Raw genomic sequence first — 21,194 nt, forward strand, 5'->3', positions numbered from 1 at the left:
TGCAAACATTTTGCATAAGTATTTAAATTTTTCTGCCGTACACAACTTTTGCTATAACTTTGCAGTTTTAAAAATTAGCAACATTACCCAAACACCTTCAGTTCTTGGGGCTTAGTTGGGCTTTCTGAAACTGGTTTTTAGAATGATGTACTGCCTTTCTTGATATCAGAACCATTACAATTGCTTGAAGAGTGTGATTGGATGTAACAAAATCCTACAAGACAAATATGCCAAGTAGAACCATGGGTCTCTTTTTTTCATTTTGCATTTATTTTTATTTTTTAAAACTGCACTAAATATTATAGGCTGGAAGGTTTAATACAAAATTAATCTTCAGACTATCCAGCTTCTATCAGGAGTAAGTATCTCTAGTGGAGATGATAAACTTTTCCTTCTTTCTACACCAATTCGATTTAAACTCCCTATCTTTTTATAACTTCAAAATAATTTATTTGCCATTGTTTGTTTATTGACTAGATGACAAATATATAAAGAAACCTTAATAAATAACTACAATGTATACAGTTGGTAGTGGTGTTGTGTCAGTCCCATAATATTAGAGAGACAAGATGGGTGAACTAACATTTTCTTGGACCAACTTCTGTTGCTGTGAGAGACAAGCTTTTAAGCCACATAGCTCTTCTTCAGGTCTGGGAAGCGTACCCTGAGTGTCACAGCAAAATACAAGGTGGAACAAGTTTTAGCATACGTACATAAGTAGTTAACATATTTCAAGAGACTGTTCAAAGTTAAGTGGCCTGTTAACACCTGTCTTGTCATCGAGGGAAGGAGAGGAAGAGAGGAGAAAGAAGAGGGGAAGACAGCTGGAGGTGGTGGTAGTGAGTTATAGGGCTGGTCTACACTAGGGGAGGGGATTGTTCTAAGATATGCAACTTCAGCTACGTGAATAACGTAGCTGAAGTCTAAGCATCTTAGATCGAGTTACCTACCGTCCTCACAGTGTGGGATCGATGTCCGCGGCTCCCCCGTCGACTCCGCTACCGCCGTTCGCGTTGGTGGAGTTCCGGAGTCGACAGGAGCGCATTCGGGGATCGATATATTGCGTCTAGATGAGACACGATGTATCAATCCCTGAGAAATCGGTTGCTACCCGCCGATACGGCTGGTAGTGAAGACGTACTCCTAGATTGTTGTAATTAGCCATTAATCCAGTGTCTCTGTTCAGTCTATGATTTTTGGTGTCTAACAAAGTTATGACATCGGGCTCCCAGGCTTGTCTTTTCAAAGGGTTGTGCAGGTTTCCTTTGAGGCTGAGGACTGATAGGTCAAATGCAGAGTGATCATTTTGTGAAAAGAGTTTACCCACATGTGATAGGACGTTTTTATCTTTTTCCGGTGGGAGTTCATTTGAGGGCATAGTGATTGTCTGGTTTCACCCACATAGTTTTTTTTGGGGCATTTAGTGCACTGGATGAGTTGTGATATGCTGCCAAAAGAATTTTTGTCTTAATATTTTGTATGAAGAAGCAAACTCGAGTTCTGGGACAGCAATTCAAGGAACTAATTTTCCAAGGAGAAACGTCTCTCCGTGGCCTGAGTTAGTATTTGATTGTTGAAATGTTTATCTAGAATTTATCAAACAATAATCTAAATAATCTTCTGAATTTGAGGCATTGATTTTTAAAGTTATTTTCATGGGACTTGTTGAATCAAGAGTTTGGTAGTGCTATACGGAGCCTATGATTTTTGGGTCCTTGGTTCAAATCCAGTCCAAACTGGTGAGGACCAAAGGTGGTTTGTGTTGTATGGCTGTGGTGGTTTATGTGTAATAAATTGGTAGTTACCTATCCACTGGGATCTAGATTGTATCAGTATCAACTGTAGCACTGGTTTTGTAATGCAAAGTCGCCTTAAGTCTCAGCAAAGGCCAAAGACAGAATAGAGACGAAAGTTGAACTATCCATCCACCAGGAAGCGATGCCTCCAAGTCATGGTTGAAAGACATTGGCAGGGCAATGTTAGGAAGTTTGCAGTAGGTCTGCCCATCTGCTCTACTGTGGTCAATCAGAGTACTTCACTGTCTCACTCAGTTTTATACTTTTTCAAAAACGTTGCATTTAATAAACCTATTTTCTGGCCTTTAGAAACCAAATCCAGCTGATTTAATGAACAGTGTAAGGAAGTCACACTCCGTAAACTGCACAGAGAAATTCAATTCTCTTAATCCTTTGGTGTCTCAGATCATAGCTAAATGCCTCCTTATGTCTAGACTACTCTGAGCAGAATCCAGACCTCTGGATCCTTGGGTGTTTTAAGCCTCCACAGCATGAACAGTGCCCAGCCCCTGCACCAGTCATTGAGGTGCCTAAGAACACTGAGTTACAGGTCCTCTGTCCAACACTCAATTTTTGAGAACTGGAACCCTACTTATTCCCTTTGCTCAGTGCTGACCTTTCAAACTCTCCTGTAGCTTCTGTCTCAGGACTCCATCCAAAGTGTAAGCTTTCTGGTTTTCCATTTAACTTTCGCCGCATGTGGCAGTTGTGAAGAATATACTACACAGAGACACTTTGAAACATAGTAGGTAACGTTCCCTTGGCAGTCCTTGTGGGACCATCTGCCTTCAGGAAGTTAGGCAGGGTCCCCTGCCTCATGCAGACTCCTCCATGTTCGGTTGCTGCTTCTTTTTCTTGAGCTTGAAAGTGCTTTGTCAGCTTCAGCAGGTGACTTCCTTACCAGGCGATTTTCTGTTAGACCAGTTTTCCTTTTTGGGAACTAGAGTGTTGTCTAAACTCTGGGGCAATTATAGTTCAGTAGTTGAGCCCTTAATTATGGAATTTTGTGTTAACACCGAGGTGAAGGAACAGAAGAAGACCACTAACCCCACAGTCAAAATGAAGTTTGCAGTCTGATGCAGATACATACAAAGAGCTCCCTTTATCAGATGGAATTCATAAGTTGTACATACAGGTTCCCCACTTCACCACATAAGGATTCTTATTTCCTGTTAGTCAAGAAAGTTACTAGCAGTACAATTCATTTTCGTCTTGCTTATTTCTGCAACATCTGTGTGGAGGAATTCCATTTGTTATTCCCCCCGCACCCCCTAAATTGGAGTAGTACCTTGAACAAGTAATTATTTGATTAGAGACTCTTCCATTTTCATTTTCAACACAGAATTGCCAAAATCTTCAAAGAATCATTTGTAATGATTAGAGACATTTTTCATGGTACTTTGTGAGGTAACTTGTTAAGATGTGGGGAGTTGAAGGTCAAGTAATGAAAATATAGTTAACTATAAAATGCTACTTAAAATAATTTTAAAAAATAAACTAGACTAAAACCTATACTTTAAAAAAGAAAAAACAAACAAACAAAAAAAACCCCTTAATCTTATATAAGTGTCCGGCAACTGCTCTGTTCTGCCTGGATCTTTTTTTTGTTTTGGTCTCTTAAAACTTTTTTTTTTAATTATGTTAAACATTCAATGTTGTGTTTATAATTTCTTTTGTGTTCTGACTCTTCCCTGATAGCCATGTGGTAGCAAACTAAATTATAGCATCTGTCATTGCTGTGGTTCAAGTCCTACTGTGTCAGCCATTAACACAATTAATACACCCACATATTTATTTTCATTAATTTATTCATCTGAATAAGCACCTGCTGGTTGAAGCATCACTTTTTTTGTTTTTGTTATACTGTTTCTAAATCTAGCAATAACAAGTAGATGCATGTTTATGCTTAAACAATAGAAAAGTTGAAAAATAATAGTGGGCTGGGCTACAGTAATGCTCTCTTACAGATGACTTCATTAGAGGCTACTTGTTTAGAAATCTAACTTTGGACCAACATTTTAGGAACTTAGAGCCTAAAGTAGCAGTCTTCAGTTCAAGTCCAGAAATTCTAGTGGATGTTCTCCATCTTGTTTCCAAATAAAATTTCCTCTAATCTTCAATCATCTTTCATGTAGTGAGCAAGTTTCCATATATCAAATGAAGATGGAGAAAGGAAAGATCTTTAATCCAATTGACAGATCCTGTCATATTCTTTTTTCTCATCTATATTGATTGATTAAGGTCATTCCAGTAAGAACAGCAACAAAATGCAACTTTAAGAAGCCAAGTATGACCGAAAGCCCTTATATTGCACCTTTAGTTTTTGTCTCTGGATTATTTGTATAATACCGTCTTAAACTTTTAAGATGCATATGATTTTAAACAATAATATGTTCTTGGTAGTGAGTTCGTGGGGACTAATCCATTTCACTAGTGTGTTTTGGTCTCCTGCATTCAGCCGTGCTAGTATTGTTGTAATAATATTACACACTGATATAGCATCTCTCATCCAAGGACCTCAAAATGTCTTCCAAACAATAATAAACTCTCTCATATGAGAGAGAGAGAAGAGTCTCCAGTGAGGAAACTGTTGTATGCCTTTTATTTGTTGGCAACTAAGGTACACAAAGGTGAGGTAAAGGGTAACCTCAAAAATACATTGAGTGGAATATTTGCTTTTAAGCAATGGTAAATAGAAAACGGAGAAAAAAGATGTAAAATGAAAATAATTTCAATTGTGGGAAATTTATTTGGTAAGGCTAGAAGGTAGATATTTCTAAGTAAAAATGTTCAGATCAAATGAGGTTTTTTTGTTGACACTTCTGTTGTTCAGGATTTAGCAATATTGAATTAGATTTTTCCTGTGGCCTGGCAGTTACTAATGGTGTAGTTCAGTGATATTGGATAATATAGCTTTTTGTAGTACATTTCTTCTGTTGGTTTTGGTTAAGTGTTGCTGTCACTTTTTTTTTCTTTTCTTTAGTGTGAAGTACTATAGAAAGTGATTGGTTACTACTATGATTTTCTTTGGCCTCTTATTAACATATATTGGATCAACTTTTCAACTCACTTTACACATCCCTTCAGATTGTCCACCAACATCTGCCCAGAGTTGGCCTTTGGAGCTCTTGAAGCCTTTGGTTGGTGGTTTGGTTTTGGTTGGCTGGCTGGTGTTAGTTGGTTTTGTTTATTTGTAGGCGTCCTTCAGCATAGCCTCAATGACCCTCCCCAAAATTCCGTAGCTATCTCTTTTTGTCTCTACTTATTGCCTTGCTAGCTGTTCTTATTGTCTTTAAGACTCTTCCCTGTCCTATACATCTGACAGGAATAAAATAGTAATACAGCTGGTATTTTCCCTTTCTTATTACATTAATTTCTTTCCAATAGGTACTCTTTTATAGTCAGGAATATTCATTTGAAGGATTAAATCTTCTACAAGTCTTGACAGATACCTTTGTCTTTTGTGGGATTACTAGGATGTGAGAGATTCCATGCTCTTTCCTTACATTACCTCTATTCACCTAAAAATTAATTCAACTACTCACCAATGGAAATGGGAAACTATCTAGTGAGCAGGAGAGCTTAAATCATCAGTTTCTTCAGAAGATGGCTGCTTTTTTAAATTAAGTTTCCAGCCTTTACGATTCCAAAGAGAACCTTCTAAATGTAAATGAGTACAGAGTTGTTCTTCCTCAGTCTTCAGATAAACAGCTCTCTGCCATAGTTCCCAAGCCTCTGTTGCTGTTCTGAAGCAGCAGCCGTGTTGTACTTAAAGTACTACACAGGATATTTTCAGGGGGAATAAGGCAGAACACCACATTTATTAGTAATACATGTATTAATTAATATTGTATCATATGCATATGATATATGTAGTGTATACACACACACACACACACACACACACACACACACACACACACACACTCTCCATCTTGTTGTTACTAACTAGTTACTCCCCTTAACTGCATTGGCCAGGTGAGTTAGATGGGGGAGGGTGTGGAGCCAGGCTTCTGCCGATCCTGATCGATGCTCCCATGTTGACAAGACAAGACTCAGGGTCCTGTGCAAGACACCTCACTTTTATAGCAGTTTCCCTTTCATTCAAATCTGTACCAGATTAAAAATCTGTGTCTGTGTCCATTGGTCCTTTGTGCTGCTTCCTTCTGGGTGTTGTCCCAATGCTGCAAAGGGGGTATTTCCAAAAGAAGCTGCTTGCTTCTGACCTCGGAGGCCAGGCCGTCAGTATGTCTGCTTGTCTTTAATGAGCCAACTTGACATGTTTTATTGTCCTTGGGTCTGGCTCCCAGCCCTTCTCCAATGGTTGAGGCTGTGTGGAGGTGCTGCCTTCCATGCCTTGCTCATTCACACCTCGTTCATTCAACAGGGCAATTGATTAAGGAGGCAAGGGGGAGAGATTTTGTTCTACTGCTAGCAAAAAGGCATTTTTCTTCATTTTATTCTATCCTTAGGGGCTATAACATTATACTAAGGGCAATGCAAAGTTTCTACATGAGGCTTTGATACAAAGTTTCATGAAAACAGAGGTCACACATGGGTAGACCCACTACAAGGTTATATGAAGAGGCCCAATATAAAGTCGTATGAAAATTATCAGAGATCTATCTACAGTCGCATAAAGAAGTTGCTATACAGAGCCCTATGGGCAGCTGTGAAACTGACAAAAATTGACTCACTCCACAGTGTCTTATGAAAGTTATGAACAGCAGTGTAGGCAATCCTAGGGGAGGAGAATCCTAAAAAAGAAACTTCGGGAGAGAAACAGTGGTGAAGACTCCTTAACTTAACAGGAAGAAGGTTTTGAGATGTGGTTGAGCACTTCTTTCTTCATACAGCATTAGATCAGGGTATTTATCCTGACTTCACCACTGGGGAGCATGCCATTTTTTTTTTTCATATTGACTTCTTGCTATAGTTGGGGTATTTGAGAAGTTTCAAGCCCTGTTTTGCCTGGATCTCTAGTCTTGCATCAAAGGTGTTCTCTTTGAGGGTTTTGATATTTAAAGGCTTAGTCTCCTTGGACCAGAAATTTAAACTGCGTCATTGAGTTTTATTTTGTATTGAAAAAGTGTTGCATGAAACCCTCAAAACAACTTTTTTATATCAATATATTTGTCTGAGAACTATATAAAAATGTTCTCTTGGCTTTGCATTTTTTTCTTTAGGGTGTTGTCTTTGGAAGGAGGGTGACCTTGTGAATTATTAAACTGGAGCTGTGGCAGAAGGGACAGCATCATGTCTGTCCTGTCTCTAGATAATTTCATGGCATCCTCCTTGAGCATATTACATGCTTCAAACAGGTCTCTACCTCGACGCTGAATTTCTAAGGCCAAATTCTAAGCTTGTACTGGTTGTGTTCCATTTGTCGATACTTGTTGTTTTAAATGCTTAGTTTGCCAATACCTGGGTGCAGGGTGGATTTGATTTAAATCACTAGTCAAGAAGACTCAATTTAATCATGGATTTCTACATAAAAGTGCATTCTCGTTGGTTGTTTTAACCTAAATACGTATTCTTCACAACTCAGATAGATGTAGGTTTCATTTTTAGAAGATACACACTATACATTAAGTGATTTATTTGAAAACTTTTCAGATTAGTTTTATAGCTGTATCAGAAAATGAGTGATTGTTTGGTTATTTCATTTGCCAAAGGTAATTGAATCAGTTCCCTTCCCAATGACTTCATAAATATCTCCAATTCAATAGATTAATATTTGGAGGATTTTCTTGCCATGCTGTATTAGGAGGAGAACATCACCAGACAGATATTTTAATTGTTTTATTTAACTAAAACAGCAGTGTTATGTATTCTGGATTTTTTCTTCAACAGCAAACCTATAATGTTTTAACAAGCATATGAATTTTTGAATTTAGTTAAACATTCAAGTTTTTAAAAATAAGGTTTTTTGTTAAAATTGTTTTTAACTTAAATAGTTAAATGAAATTTAAAAAAAACAAAACAAAAAATTAAATTAACTGTCAGCCAGGTCAACATGAGAAACTGAAAATATTGGCTTCTGCAGTTAACTCAGCCATCTTCACCTTAATTCTCCAGTTTGTTCATAATCTGGAAAAGAACAACAAGCTTTCCTGCTTTTTCAGGTCCCAATTTCTCAATTTGGAATGAGTTAGTCCAAAGGAAGAAAATATTCTTTCTACACTGGCGGAAGAAGCTACTGCTGTTAAAAGTGAGATTATTACTTCAACAGTCTCTGAATCCAAGTGCTTAAGTGACTTCCACCAGTTCACTGGGGTGACTTTCTTTAAAATGTCATCAGCAAACATGTATTTCTTGGTTCACCTTTAGCTCTGAAGTTTTATAGTTGGCATTATGGAGGGATAATTGCTGGATGTCCATGTCATAGCCAACTCCTCTTCCTCAGCAGTTAAGGTTTGACCTGGTACCGAGTATTGAGAAAATTTGCAAGAAAATGAGCTGGAGATAGTGCTTGTCCCATTTGTTTTTTTAATGCTTGTGATTTAACTCTGTTATTGCATATTTCTCCTTTTAGGATCTCACTCAGTTCCTTCCAAATTTCAACAGTGTCAGCAATAAAACAGCTATTTCCCTGCATTTTGTTCAAGGCTACAGAAGTGGGCTTCAGGGTACTCAACTTGTGTTCAACATTTCTCTTAAACCCCATGTTGAGAACTTTTCCTATGACAGTGCCATCCATTTTGTCACGATTTTGTTCACAAACTATCATCAGATTAGGCCAGTTGTTGATGGAGTGCTCAAAACAATCCACTACTGAGTTCCATCACATGTCTTGTGGGAGGGTTAGCTCGGTTCCTCCCACTTTTTTCAGAGCAGCTGCTGCAAGGTGGCTTTTATGGAAGTATTTTGCAATTTCAAAAACATTAGCCTTTGTTTCTGGAGCATTGAAGTCTTTGACTAGGAAGTGCATCAAATGAGTACTGCAATTGTATGTTGTTAGCTTGGGACTCTCTTCACTCTTTTAAATTTCTTATCTTGGATACATTTGCAGCATTGTCTGTGACCAAGCTGCATACTAGACATATGAATTTTTTTCAGTTTATTGTAGTTTTACTGCTACTTCTTGTCAGTATTCTGCTGCGTGTGCATTTCCTGATGTATCAATTGTTTCTGTAAGGAAGACATTCCCTCTTCTGTTGTCACACAAGGACATACAACAGGATCATTGGGAACATTGGTCCACCCATCAAGACTTAGGTCAACAATTTCACCCTCTAGACCATTTGCACGCTGCTCAATTTCTCTTTCATACACTTTAACCAGCAATTTGCCTGTGACATCTGCTCTGTTGGGTGGACTGTATGTATCCTGGTCTTAATGACTGAACCATGTTAATGAAGTTTGGGTTCTCAGTCATACGGAAAGGAGAGTTTGTTGCATAAACAAACCGGGCAATTTTTTCATCAATTACCTCTTTTTTGTATTCTGCTGATTTGTATCACAAACTTATCTATGGTGGTTTCTAGATGATGGAGATTTTTTTTTCTTTTTGCTACAGGTGATATACTGTGGCTATGTGACATACATGATGTGACTGAAACACTATCATTGGCAGCTAAACTCTGAAACTATAGAAAATGATGATGATCTTGAAGGTGGATAGTCTTCAGAATCCTGTATGTTGAGGATGAATTCTCCTAAACAAAATAAGTCAAGGCAGTTATTTAATTATTATTACCATACTGCTCATTTATTATTACCCATTGCATTCACTGAGACTTAGTACTACTTTATAGGTTAAATTGTAAAAGGAAGATCTGCCTATTTCAATTATTTATTTTTTATCACAACTGTTACTCTATGGTACTATCATTTTAGATGCAACTATATTTTTTGCTCAAACATGAGAATTCAAGAATAGTCCAGAAGGAAGACAGGCAGTCCTTAAGAAAGAAGTACGAAATAAAAAAGTTTACCAACCTGAAGATCCTGCATGTTCAGACATGTTCCTCTCATCGTCTTCAACACAGCTTCCTCCTGAGTGGACATGGAGAACAATTAATCACTGTCTTATTTATAACAGCCCTTAATATATATGAAGACTGTTATCAGGTCAACCCTCAGTCTTCTTGTCTCAAGACTAAATGTCTGGTTTTTTAAAACTTTTTCTGGTAGGCCAGGTTTTCTAAACCTTTTATCACTTTTGTTTGTTTCCTCTGGACTCTCTCCAGTTTATCCACATCTTTCCTAAGGTTTGGCACCCAGAATTGGATGCAGTACTCCAGCTGAGGCCTCACCAGCGCCAAGTAGAATAAGACAGTTATTTTTCCTATGTTATGTGCGGCACGTCCGTCAGTACACCCCAGAATGTTAGCCTTTTTTGCAACTGCACTGTATTGTTAACTAATATTATATTTGTGAGCAACGCTAACCCCCATGTCCTTTTCAGCAGTACTGCTGCCTAGCCATTTATTCCCCATTATTCCCTTAGAATAATAACATTGTTTCATGATCACTTTAATCCAAGCTGCCTTCCACCTTCAGATTCGCTTTCAATACCTCTTTGTTGTTCCAAATCAAGTCTAAAATGGCTGTTCTCTGGGTTACCATTTCCACTTTCTGAAACAAAAAATTGCTCCCCATACATAATATCAAGGCATCGAGTGGCTCAGGATTACAAATACCAACCTTAGGGTGATTGTGAATCAGGGCATAAACACCAAACTGTTTGTGAGTTCTATACTTAGATTTCAACAATCAAGTATCAAGTGTGAATTTTGCAACCACTCTAACAGCCTTAACATGGAGTCACAGACAGGCCCCTGGGCTACTCTGGTCAGTCTTGCCACCCAGACAAGCTGGACTTTGTGATATATGCCCCTTCACCAAAAATCACAACAATATTCAGGTTACTCCCAGCCCTGAAGGACCAGTCACTTACTCTAGTTCAATTGTACCTTAGCTCCTATACTAAAGACAACACTTGTAGGCAGTCCTATAATAAATTAACTAAAGATTTATGAACTAAGTAAAATAAATGAGTTATTTACAAGGTTAAAGCAGGTAACATATACAAATGAACTACTGTCTTAGGTTTCAAAACGTGATAGAAGCTGCTGTAATATGCATGCTCCATATGTTCTCTAGGGCTAACCCAGACCAAGCACGGGTCCCTTGCTTCTGTGTAGAAATCTTCCTCTCGCCAAAGTCCAAGCATTATAGAGATCCATTTTCTTCCTGTTCTGGATTTTTATTCCCTTTTCCCAGAGTTCAGAGTGATGGGACGAGTCCACATTCACGTCTCCTATTCATGGGTGTTGCAGGGAGCAATTAACAAAGTCTTTGTTTTTTGATGTTTCACAATGGCTCTTTTGGTTTCAAAGGCCTTCTTGGTGGGCAGCACCTTGTGTAGAAAGCCAGCATTTTATATTTGATGACCTGTTTGATTTACGCAAGTACAGAGGTTTATAATGCAGACACTCAATATAATGTTATTACATGGGGGTACAGATGTTCTAAATGAGATTACTACATGCAGCATCCTGCAAGCATTTCATAAAGTCTAAACACTTAAACACATTCATATACAATTAACATCTGTTCTAACAATGCTAACATGCAGGTGAGCTAGACTGGTTTCCAGCTGTGTTGGACAGTGTTCAGTTGAGGCCTCAGTTGATCTGCAACCTTGTTTATTAGCATCACAACATTCTCTTATATGAGCATTTTATCTCCTTTTACAACTCATTCACTCTCTCCCACAGGATTCCATGTAACTCTAGTAAAAGATTTAAAAAACGGTTGCTCATGCCACCTGTCCTCTTTGAGAAATGCCTCTATGTATATGGCACTTAGTTGCATTGGCCCTTGGCACTCTAAGATATGGTTTTTAAAGTGTATATGTGTGATATTCTTTCTGGGGAGTTAGTGAGTGAGTGTACACCACAATCTAGAACCTTCTGAATCTTATTGTGCCAACTGTGGTATTGGCAGAGTAAAGGCATTCCTGAAAGAGAGTGGCGTTAAAGTTGCATGAACAACCTTAACTGTGCATTTTCTGGTTTTCACAACTTTGAGTTTTGCTCAACTCATAATTCTGCAAGGGGATGACATACCACCACCTTTGACCAGGAAAAGATATGTTGCTGTTAAGAATTAGTAGTTATTTAGGCAGTTGTACATATCATGTCCCACAATTAGCATACTGAGTCATCCACTGCTCCCCGCCCCCAGCTGTGCCCTGCTGGCCCTGGTATGGCACACCTCTCCAACTATGCCTCTGAATTCATCTCCCTGAATTCATCACTCCCTGGTATACAAACCTTTTTTTTCTTGCTGTTACTTCCCCCCTCCTGTAACCTGACTCACATCCAGTGCCTGGAGAAAAGGACAGCTATGTAACAGTGGAAAAGTGTTAGGGGTTCATGGTGGCAGGGATGCAAGAGGGTGAGTGTCTACTGGCAGTGCTGAAGGATGCAGTGGGTTGGGGTCCACTGTTAGAGCTTCTGCTCCCCACAGCCCCCCTCACTGCAGCCTCAAACCTGTCTTCCCTGTTCCCCACTCCTTCAGCCCCTCTCAGGAAACATTTGAAGTTTTAATTATTTTCCCACTGAAGACTTTGATTATATTCCACCCAAAATAAATTTGCCAGCCAAACTCGCAAATTGTGGCAACCTCCATCCACTTAGCCCAAAACTCCTTTTGTAATAGATGTGGGGTTGTGATTAATTTATCCTTATTTATGTTAATTGAAGAGTGACCTTATCACAATCAAGAGATCCGTGATTCATTTGGTCATTAATAGTTTAACAATACAAGGCAGTAAAATAAAACTTTTTTTTCCAGAGGGCAGTGGGGCTGTAACTCAGATCACTAAAGCTACCCCAAACCCCATGGAGCACAACAATTTCACTGTTCAGGTTTTAGAGTACAGTATTTACAAGAGTCGTGCTTTTAAAGAATGTAAAATGGTGGTAATGGAAACCTGTAGCTTTTTTCTGTATTGGTGCATACACAATGCGAAAAATGTACATTTTCTTGAATACTCCTTCTCAGGGCTTGTCTACACTTAAAACTCTGCAGCAGTGCAACTTCACTGCTGTAGCTTTTCAGTGAAAAAACTGCCAACATTGATGGGAGGGGTTCCCCCATTGGTGTAGGTAATCCATCTCCCTGAGTGGCAGTAACTAGGTTGACAGGAAAATTCTCATGTTGACCTAGCATGTCTACTCTGGGGGGTTAGGTCAGTTTAACTGTTCACTCAGGTGTGGCTTTTTCACATCCCTGAGCAACATAGTTATACTAATCAGTGTTCCCTCCATATGGAGGTGAGGAGTGACATAATTCTCCTTGTTGATGCACATAACAAAATTCATGTGGCGGGGTGGTGATGAGGGGTCCAGAGTGTGGGAGGGGGCTCAGGGTTGGGATGTGGGAGGGTGAGGGTTCTGGCTGGGAGTCTGGGCTCTGAGGTGGGGCTGGAGATGAGTGGCTGGGGCTTGGGACTGAGGTTTAGGCCTGGGATGAAGGCTCTGGCTGGGGCTACGGGATCTGGGGTAGGTGTGCGGATGAGGAGCTCAGGGCTGGGGCAGAGGGCTGGGGTGGGAAGTGAAAGTTCTGGATGCGGGTGCAGGCTCTGTGGTGGGGCTGGGGATGAGGGTTTTGGGTAGCAGGCTGCCCTGGGGCTACTGTGGTGAGAGAGGATTCCTCGCTGCTCTCTGTCCCCATAGCAGCACCTGGGCTGTGGGGGAGAGGTGCTTCTCCCCACTGCAGCAGGTCTGGGGACAGGCACCTCTCCCTGTCACAGCCCTGAGAACCTGTGTGGTGCTTATTAGGCTGCTATGTGGCCACGCAGCTTAGAGGGAACTTAGATACCAACCTAATTTTGTATTGTAGACCAGGCCAGACCCCCAAAGATTTAGTGAGTGCCATGTGCTACCTTGGGTAAAACTTAACAAATTGAGACCATCACATCAATAGTCTGATCTCTAGCTCTGCGCAAAAACAAACAAAACCCTAAAAACTTGTTAAAAATTGCTATTTTTTTCAGGGCTTATATCTCTGGAAACCCTGGCTCACAGGCCTCAAATTTTGGGTCACTAAACCTATGCTCCACCCTCCTGAGGCACACCACATTACTAAGAAATCAGACTAAGCATGTCCATTTTAGAGAACTTTAAAATGTTGACCTTTTAAAATGTGACAATACCCTAACTGCAGTGGCACTGTCATGCCACTGTAATCACCTATGATGTGCTAGACACTTCACAGCAAAGAAAGATATGATAGTTGCTTCAAAGAACTTAAAATCTAAATTTTACAAGTGAGGGTAATACAGAGTAGGTAGTTGTCATAACCTATTCCCAGATTTGTACCTTAGCGTCCAAAATATGGGGTTTAGCATGAAAACCTCCAGGCTTAGTTACCAGCTTGGACCTGGTAAAGCTGCCACCACCCAAAAAATTAGTGTTTTGGGGCACTCTGGTCCCCCCAAAACCTTCCCTGGGGACCCCAAGACCCAAATTCCTTGAGTCTCACAACAAAGGGGAATAAACCATTTCCCTTCCCTTCTCCCTTCCAGGTGTTCCCTCCCTGGGTTCCTGGAGAGATACACAGAAGCAAGCTCCCTGAATCTAAACAGAGGGACTCCACCCTCTCTATTTCCAGTCCTGGAAACACAAGGAGAGAGAGCCAATATCTCCCCCACCCCCCTCCTTCACCCAGAGGGAATGCAAAGTCAGGCTAGTAAATCTAACACACACAGATTTCCCCCTGACTTCCGCCTCCCACCAATTCCCTGGTGAGCACAGACTCAGTTCCCTGGAGTTCCCCACTAAAGAAAAACTCCAACAGGTCTTAAAAAGAAAGTTTTATGTAAAAAGAAAGAAAAATACATAAAAATGGTCTCTCTGTATTAAGGTGACCAATACAGGGTCAATTGCTTAAAGGAAATATGAATAAATAACCTTATCCACAAAGAGTACAATTTAACACATTCCAGCAACTACACACATGTAAATACAAAAAAAACAAACCTATGGTCTTCCTATCTTTGTACTTACAACTTGGAAACAGAAGATAGAAAAATCCTTCCCATAGCCGAGAGAGAGTACAGGCAGAAGACCCAAAAAAAAAAAAAAAAAAACTCAGACACAAACTTCCCTCCACCCAGATTTGAAAAAGTCTGGTTTCCTGATTGGTCCTCTGGTCAGGTGTTTCAGGTTCCTCCTTTCCAGGTGAAAGAGACATTAATCTTTAGCTATCTGTTTATGACAGTAGTACAGGGCCAAGGAGAATAAGAGTTGAAAGTGTTAAGATCACATGGTTTGTCAGCCTAGTCAAATGTGTGTCTTGGTGGTTGTGTTTGTGTTTGCTGTATATAAAAATTAAAGATATAAGGTGACTAAAATTGATTTATTTGCAGTGTGTAAGCTGTGGAACTGAGTTCCACTGGTGTGGAATTGAGTTCTCAAGGGGGATTTAAATGAGGAGAGTTTGTTATGGCTTGGTGGACTATTGCAATCCTAATAGTAAAGAACCACATGCACACACTATGGCACAGTTCTGTAAGTGGAAAACCCTTTTGCAAAGAATCATGAAATGTACACTGTAATACCTAGGTACCAGGATACCAGATGGAGTCCTCTAGGGGGTGTAGAGAATGCTGAATAGGACTTTAAATTCTATTAATTTCAAGTTAAATATTTTGACTTAAATTTGTGCATTTGTTTTCAAAAACAAACTTTATCTTCTTTGTTTAGCTCATATGAATTCTGACACCTGGGCACTATGTAAATCTTATTGCTGATCCCTCTCACACATTTTAAATCCATGTGACTGTTCAAATTAAGAGCAAGACTGAGTTAGCCATATGATTTCATCATGTTTTCCTACTAGGCTGAGTATCATTAAAAGCTACACCCTGTTGTGTTTAGGACAGTACTGATGGAAGGAATTAGCAAAACAAGAGCTTCCTACAACAAGCCAGTCCTGTAATCTGCACTTACAGTTAATTACCCTAAATGGAGAAGATCATTCAATTTTAGTTTATCCTTTTGTCACGTAATGAGTACAATGCAAATGTTGGCTTTCTTTTCACATTTCACTTAAGAGGTAGAAATACAAATATTAGAAATAGCATTATTTTTAAAAATGCAGTTCTTAATTATCAGTACTGTTAAAATTAACATTTTTAAAGATTTGTTTTTGGATTAACATTTGAAATTTTGGTGGATCTCTCACTTTGTAATGTTTAGATCCTAGCAAATAGGCATTTTTAAATAAGCCCATATAATTTTTGAGCATAGTATGTAGTATGTTCTTAAATATAGATGGTTTTTTACCAGTGAAATCTATCCATCAGAATATGTGTTACCTGACTGATACTTTATTACTTCTCTTGTATCTTTTCATTTGATCCTACCCAAGGAATCAGTGTTTCTAATTTGATCTTGGATACCTAGATGTCCATCTTTTACAATGCTCTTCCCTCTGAGTCCGCCATCAGAATCAGATCTTAAAAATGCTCATCATTATTTAAATTAGCTATCATCCATGTTGAATGTTCAGCGTATACCAATGGTGTGAAGAAATTCTTCTGGTGGTAAGGACTGAATAACATTTTAGTTTAATCTGTGGGCTGAGGTGAGAGGGTATAAAACTGGAGTCATGTTTATTATCAGTACACTGTATAACTGCAATTTACATGAAAGGAAGTTTTTATGCAAGGGTGTAGTTTGGCCTTTAATAATTAACTTAAGGACCCCTACTTCTGCAAGGTGCTTCCCAGGGGCAGATCTTTGCACTTGTGAAGTCGTTGAAGGATCAAGTCCTAACATCTTAGTGTCTCTGAATAAAAAAGAGTTACTAAGTTGGAAAAAATGGACAACAAGGATACAACATGATTATTATTGCCCTTTTATTTTTTTCCCTCAATATCCTTCAGTTTCTCTTTCTGCATTTTCCCCTTTCTCTGTAGCTGTTTTGGTCTCTGAGTTTCTCTTGTCTTTCCTCCCCCACCCCACTTTGGCACTCTGACCTCCATATATATCAATCAGTCAGTTTAGGTTCTTATACCTTTCCTGTTATGATGGCGTTGGAGCTCGTTGTCTCTGTCTACAAGAAAGCACAAATGTTAGACGTGGAAGACTACAGGGTGAAGTTGACTAGCATTCTAGTCAGTTTCTCTCATCACTTCTTCCATGTTTGAAGTATTTCACAGAGAGACAGATACTGTTTCTATTAAGCTCTTTAAACTGGGAGGCTATTGGGAGAAAAAAACAATTGACTTGTTTAGGGCTGTTCACCAGCTTCATCTTATAGCAGGGGTGGGTGACTTTTTTTTGGCCTGAGGTCCACACTGGGGTTGCAAAACTGGATGGAGGGCCAGGTAGGGAAGGCTGTGCCTCCCCAAACAGCCTGACCCTTGACCCCTATCCGCCCCTTCCTACACCCTGACTGCCCCCCTCAGAGCTGCGACTTATCCAACCCCCCACCTGGTCCTTGTTCCTTAACTGCAGTGTCCTGGGACCCCCTGCCTCTAACCACCCCCCGGGACCCAACCCCCTGCTCCCAGTCCCCTGGCTGCCCTGACCCCTCCTGACAGGCTGCCTGGGACTCCACGCCTATCCAACCTCCCCTGTTCCTTGTCCCCTGACCCCACCCCCAAACCTCCACCCCATTCAACCGCTCCCTGTCCCTTGATTGCCCCCTCCCCCCCGCCCCGGAACCTCATATCCCTTATACACCCCTCCCCGGCCCCAGCCCACTTGTGGCTCTGCTCAGCATGGTAAGTGCATGTCTGGCTGCTGCGCCAGCTGGAGCCAGACATACTGCAGCTCTGCTTGGCAGGAGCGCACCTCTCCGCTGCCCAGAGCGCTGCCCGCAGTGTGGCATGGCTCTGCAGGGGAGGGGCTAGGGGATGGCCTCCCCAGCTGAGAGCTCAGGGGCCGGGCAGGACGGTTCCACGGGCCACATAGTTTGCCCACCTCTGTCTTATAGCCTCGCCACTAAAGCTTGAGAATAGGCTGCTTGGAGACTTTTTAGAGAGTTCAGTGATGGCTAAGTGGCCGGGAGGGGGCGGAGAGGGTGGGACGGGGAGACAAACTCTTTTATGTAAGCTGCATTTTCCTTTTCCACACAGCTGCGAGCTTTTTTCTTCTGATTTAAATTGATTTTCTTCCCTCTGTGCTGTGAACTGGAGAGTTGAGAGGCTTTTTAAGTGTTGGGGATTGATTAGTATTTTCATGAAACACATACAAAATGTACCTGAAATGCTGATGGCTAAAACAATACCATTTACAAATTTAATCTGATCTAATGAAGATAGAGCTAATCTACAGCTATATAAAGTTATTGTTGATATGTTTATAGTTTGGGGTTTTTTTTAATTCTTGTGCAATATATTCTTCTTCTTTTTTTTTTTTTTTTTTTTTTTTTTTAACCTAGCGGTATTTTCTTGTTGGGAGTAATCATGCAGAGACCAAGTATCGTGTTTTGAAAATTGATCGCACTGAACCAACGGATTTAGTTATAATTGATGATAAGGTAAGTTCAGAACAGCTGAAAAACATACTCCTGAGTATTTCACAATGCTCTGGATTTCACGTGTATATGATTTGTTATCTTCATAAACAGCAGATAGCCAAACTTTTCTCAAATGTGTCATCCTACTACATCATACTTCCATGACACTCAGTTTCTGTTAGCTGTGCAGTTTCTGCTAACTGTGATCTCCTAACGTCAAGTAATAGATGTGAGTTTTGTCTTATGTTCAGCAATGTCATTCTGAAATGCAAAATGAACTTGCTTAACTATTGCTTAGCTAAATGCTTGGAGTTGGTTTGAAATCATTTACACGTCTGAAGCAAGATGAGCAACAGACAACAAAGCTTGGTAATGTACAGAATAGAGTAAGACATGGTCCCTCCCCCAAGGATTTTATGGTGTAATGTCCCAGCCAGTCAAAGACTTACACACCTACTTAACTTCATAAACATGTGTGATTACTTCCTTACTTTTACTTCAGTAGGAATACTGATGTGTCTAAAGTTCTGGATATGCATATGTTTTTGAAGGATCAAGGCATGAGGCTTCAGTCCTGCAAAGAGAACTGGCTGCACTGGGTACTGTACCATTCCACTCAGTGGAATTCTGTATGGACATAAGTAGGGCCCTACCAAATTCACAGTCCATTTTGGTCAATTTCATGGTCATCAGATTTTAAAAATCATAAATTTCACGATTTCAGCTATTTACATCTGAAATTTCACGGTTTTTTAATTGTAGGGATCCTGACCCAAAAAGGAGTTTTAAGGTTGGGGGAACCACAAATTTATTGTAGTGCGGGGTCATGGTACTGCTTCCTCGTACTTCTGTGCTCCTACTGGCAGTGGCACTGCCTTCAAAGTTGAGCAACCTGAGGGTGGTGGCTACTGGCCAGGAGCCCAGCTCTGAAGGCAGAGCCACCATTATCATCAGCAAGTAGTAAGGATAGACTGGTATGGTATTGCTGCCTTCAGAGCTGGGCCCTTGGTCTGTAGCTGCTGCTCTCCAGCTGCCCAGCTCTGAAGGCAGCAGTGCAGAAATAAGAGTGACATGCTATGGTATTGCCACCCTTACTTCTGTGCTGCTTCTGGTGGGGTGTTGCCTTCAAAGCTCGGCACCTAGCCAACAGTCATCGCTCTCCATCCGCCAGCTCTGAAGGCAGTGTGGAAGTAAGGGTGCCAATACCGTGACCTCCCCCCAAAATAACCTTGTGACCTCTTCCACAACTCCCTTTTGGGTCAGGACCCCCAATTTGAGAAATGCTGGTCTCCCTCTTGAAATTTGTATAGTGTAGGGTAAAAACACAAAAGATGATTTCACTGTGGGGGGGAGCAGATTTCACAGTCTGTGGTGCATTTTTTGTGGCTGTGAATTTGGTAGGGCCCTAGACATAAATGTCCACATAGACCCTAGTTCTACAAAATAATTTCTCTAAAATGACAATTACAGAACGCAGTTAAAGTACAGAAAACACAAGGTGACCACGTGGTGGGATGTATGGCGGGGCAGAAAGATTTTTCCCCTTTCCAGTGAAAAAAGTCCTAGCACTTCAATAAATGGAGATTAATGGAGATGAATTAGGATAAGAAAATAAATTAAATAATTGTATCTGATTTAATAATTTGAATAAGACAAAAACAATGTTTAATAACACATATACATTTTTAATTAATAAATAATTTAAAACAGTCACTGTGGTGGACTAGGTGCTACCTATCGTATAGACTGCTTGATCATGGACTCAAGCTTGACCGTGGAGATCAGTTCCCAAAATACAATTTTGCTTTGTAATCTTGACCACATGTTATGAAATTGAGAGTCAATAAAGAATGGAAGCCATGATATTCTCTTTAGTCACTTTTCAGAACAGAACTGTGCAATTAAATAAACGCCACTATTCTATAATGTAAAGTAGCACTGATAACCAAAAGAATAAGTTAAATATGCGTTTATATTTTCAGCATGTGTACACACAACAAGAGGTGAGGGAACTTCTTGGCCGCCTAGATCTGGGAAATAGAACAAAGATTGGACAGAAGGGCTCCTCTGGGTTATCTCGAGCTGTCTCTGCCTTCGGTGTCGTAGGTAATCACCTTGTTGTTTCTTTGATGGTATATTTTTTAAGGAAGTATAACTCAGAGCACAAGTGGTAATTGCAGCACTTTTCCCCAGTCAGAATATTATCCACTCTACGCATGATTGTGTAGTAAAGTAACAAATATTAATGAAGTACACTTCTTTGTACTTTTTTTACAATGACTTTATAGGTGTTGCTTGTATCACACTTACACAGGCATGAGGAATCAGTGAGAGAGCTGGGTTTAAATGTCAAGTCCATGTGTCATTTGATCTCAACAGCATCCCAACCAGGAATGAATCAGCATTTAAGCAGCACTGGAATTTGGTCCTTACCTTAGTCTGCCAGAGCCTGAATCTTTTAGGTTTCATGATGTGCTGCTAGCCTGATCTCTCCTCTCTGCAGTGTTCACTCTTAGTAAGAGGAATGAGAGCAGAATCATAGCATCGTAGTACTGAGAGGACCTCAAGAGGTCACCTAGTCCAGTTCCCTGCACTTGTGGCAGGACTAAGTATTGTTTAGACCATCTCTGACAGGTGTTTGTCTAACCTGCTCTTAAAAATCTCCAATTATGCAGATTCTACAACCTCCAAAAGCAAATTATGCCAGTGCTCAACTACCCTGACAGTTGGGAAATTTTTCCTTACATACAGCCTAAACCTTGCCGCAATTTAAGCCCATTGCTTCTTGTCCTATCCTGAGAGGTCAACAAGAACAATTTACCTCCCTCCTCCTTGTAATAACTCATTATCTACTAACTGTCATGTCCCCTGTCAGTCTTCTCTTCTCCAGACAAAATTCTGATAACAATCTCA

The 21,194-nt window shown here is 40.2% G+C and overlaps 1 protein-coding gene across 4 annotated transcripts in view; it reads left to right on the top strand.

Annotated features, from left to right (window-relative positions):
- FIG4 (FIG4 phosphoinositide 5-phosphatase) overlaps positions 1-21,194 on the top strand; it is a 167,286-nt gene that overhangs the window by 18,413 nt on the left and 127,679 nt on the right. For all 4 annotated transcript variants that reach the window (XR_003999559.1, XR_003999560.1, XM_030556096.1 and 1 more), the window contains exons 2-3: positions 18,204-18,302; positions 20,264-20,387. Coding sequence is in view for 2 of the 4 variants with exons in the window: in XM_030556096.1 (XP_030411956.1) it covers positions 18,204-18,302; positions 20,264-20,387 (223 nt within the window). In the remaining 2 variants the exon portion in view is untranslated. The remainder of the gene's footprint in view (positions 1-18,203; positions 18,303-20,263; positions 20,388-21,194) is intronic.

The sequence above is a fragment of the Gopherus evgoodei genome, chromosome 3, assembly GCF_007399415.2.
Source record: "Gopherus evgoodei ecotype Sinaloan lineage chromosome 3, rGopEvg1_v1.p, whole genome shotgun sequence".
Lineage (NCBI taxonomy): Eukaryota > Metazoa > Chordata > Testudines > Testudinidae > Gopherus > Gopherus evgoodei.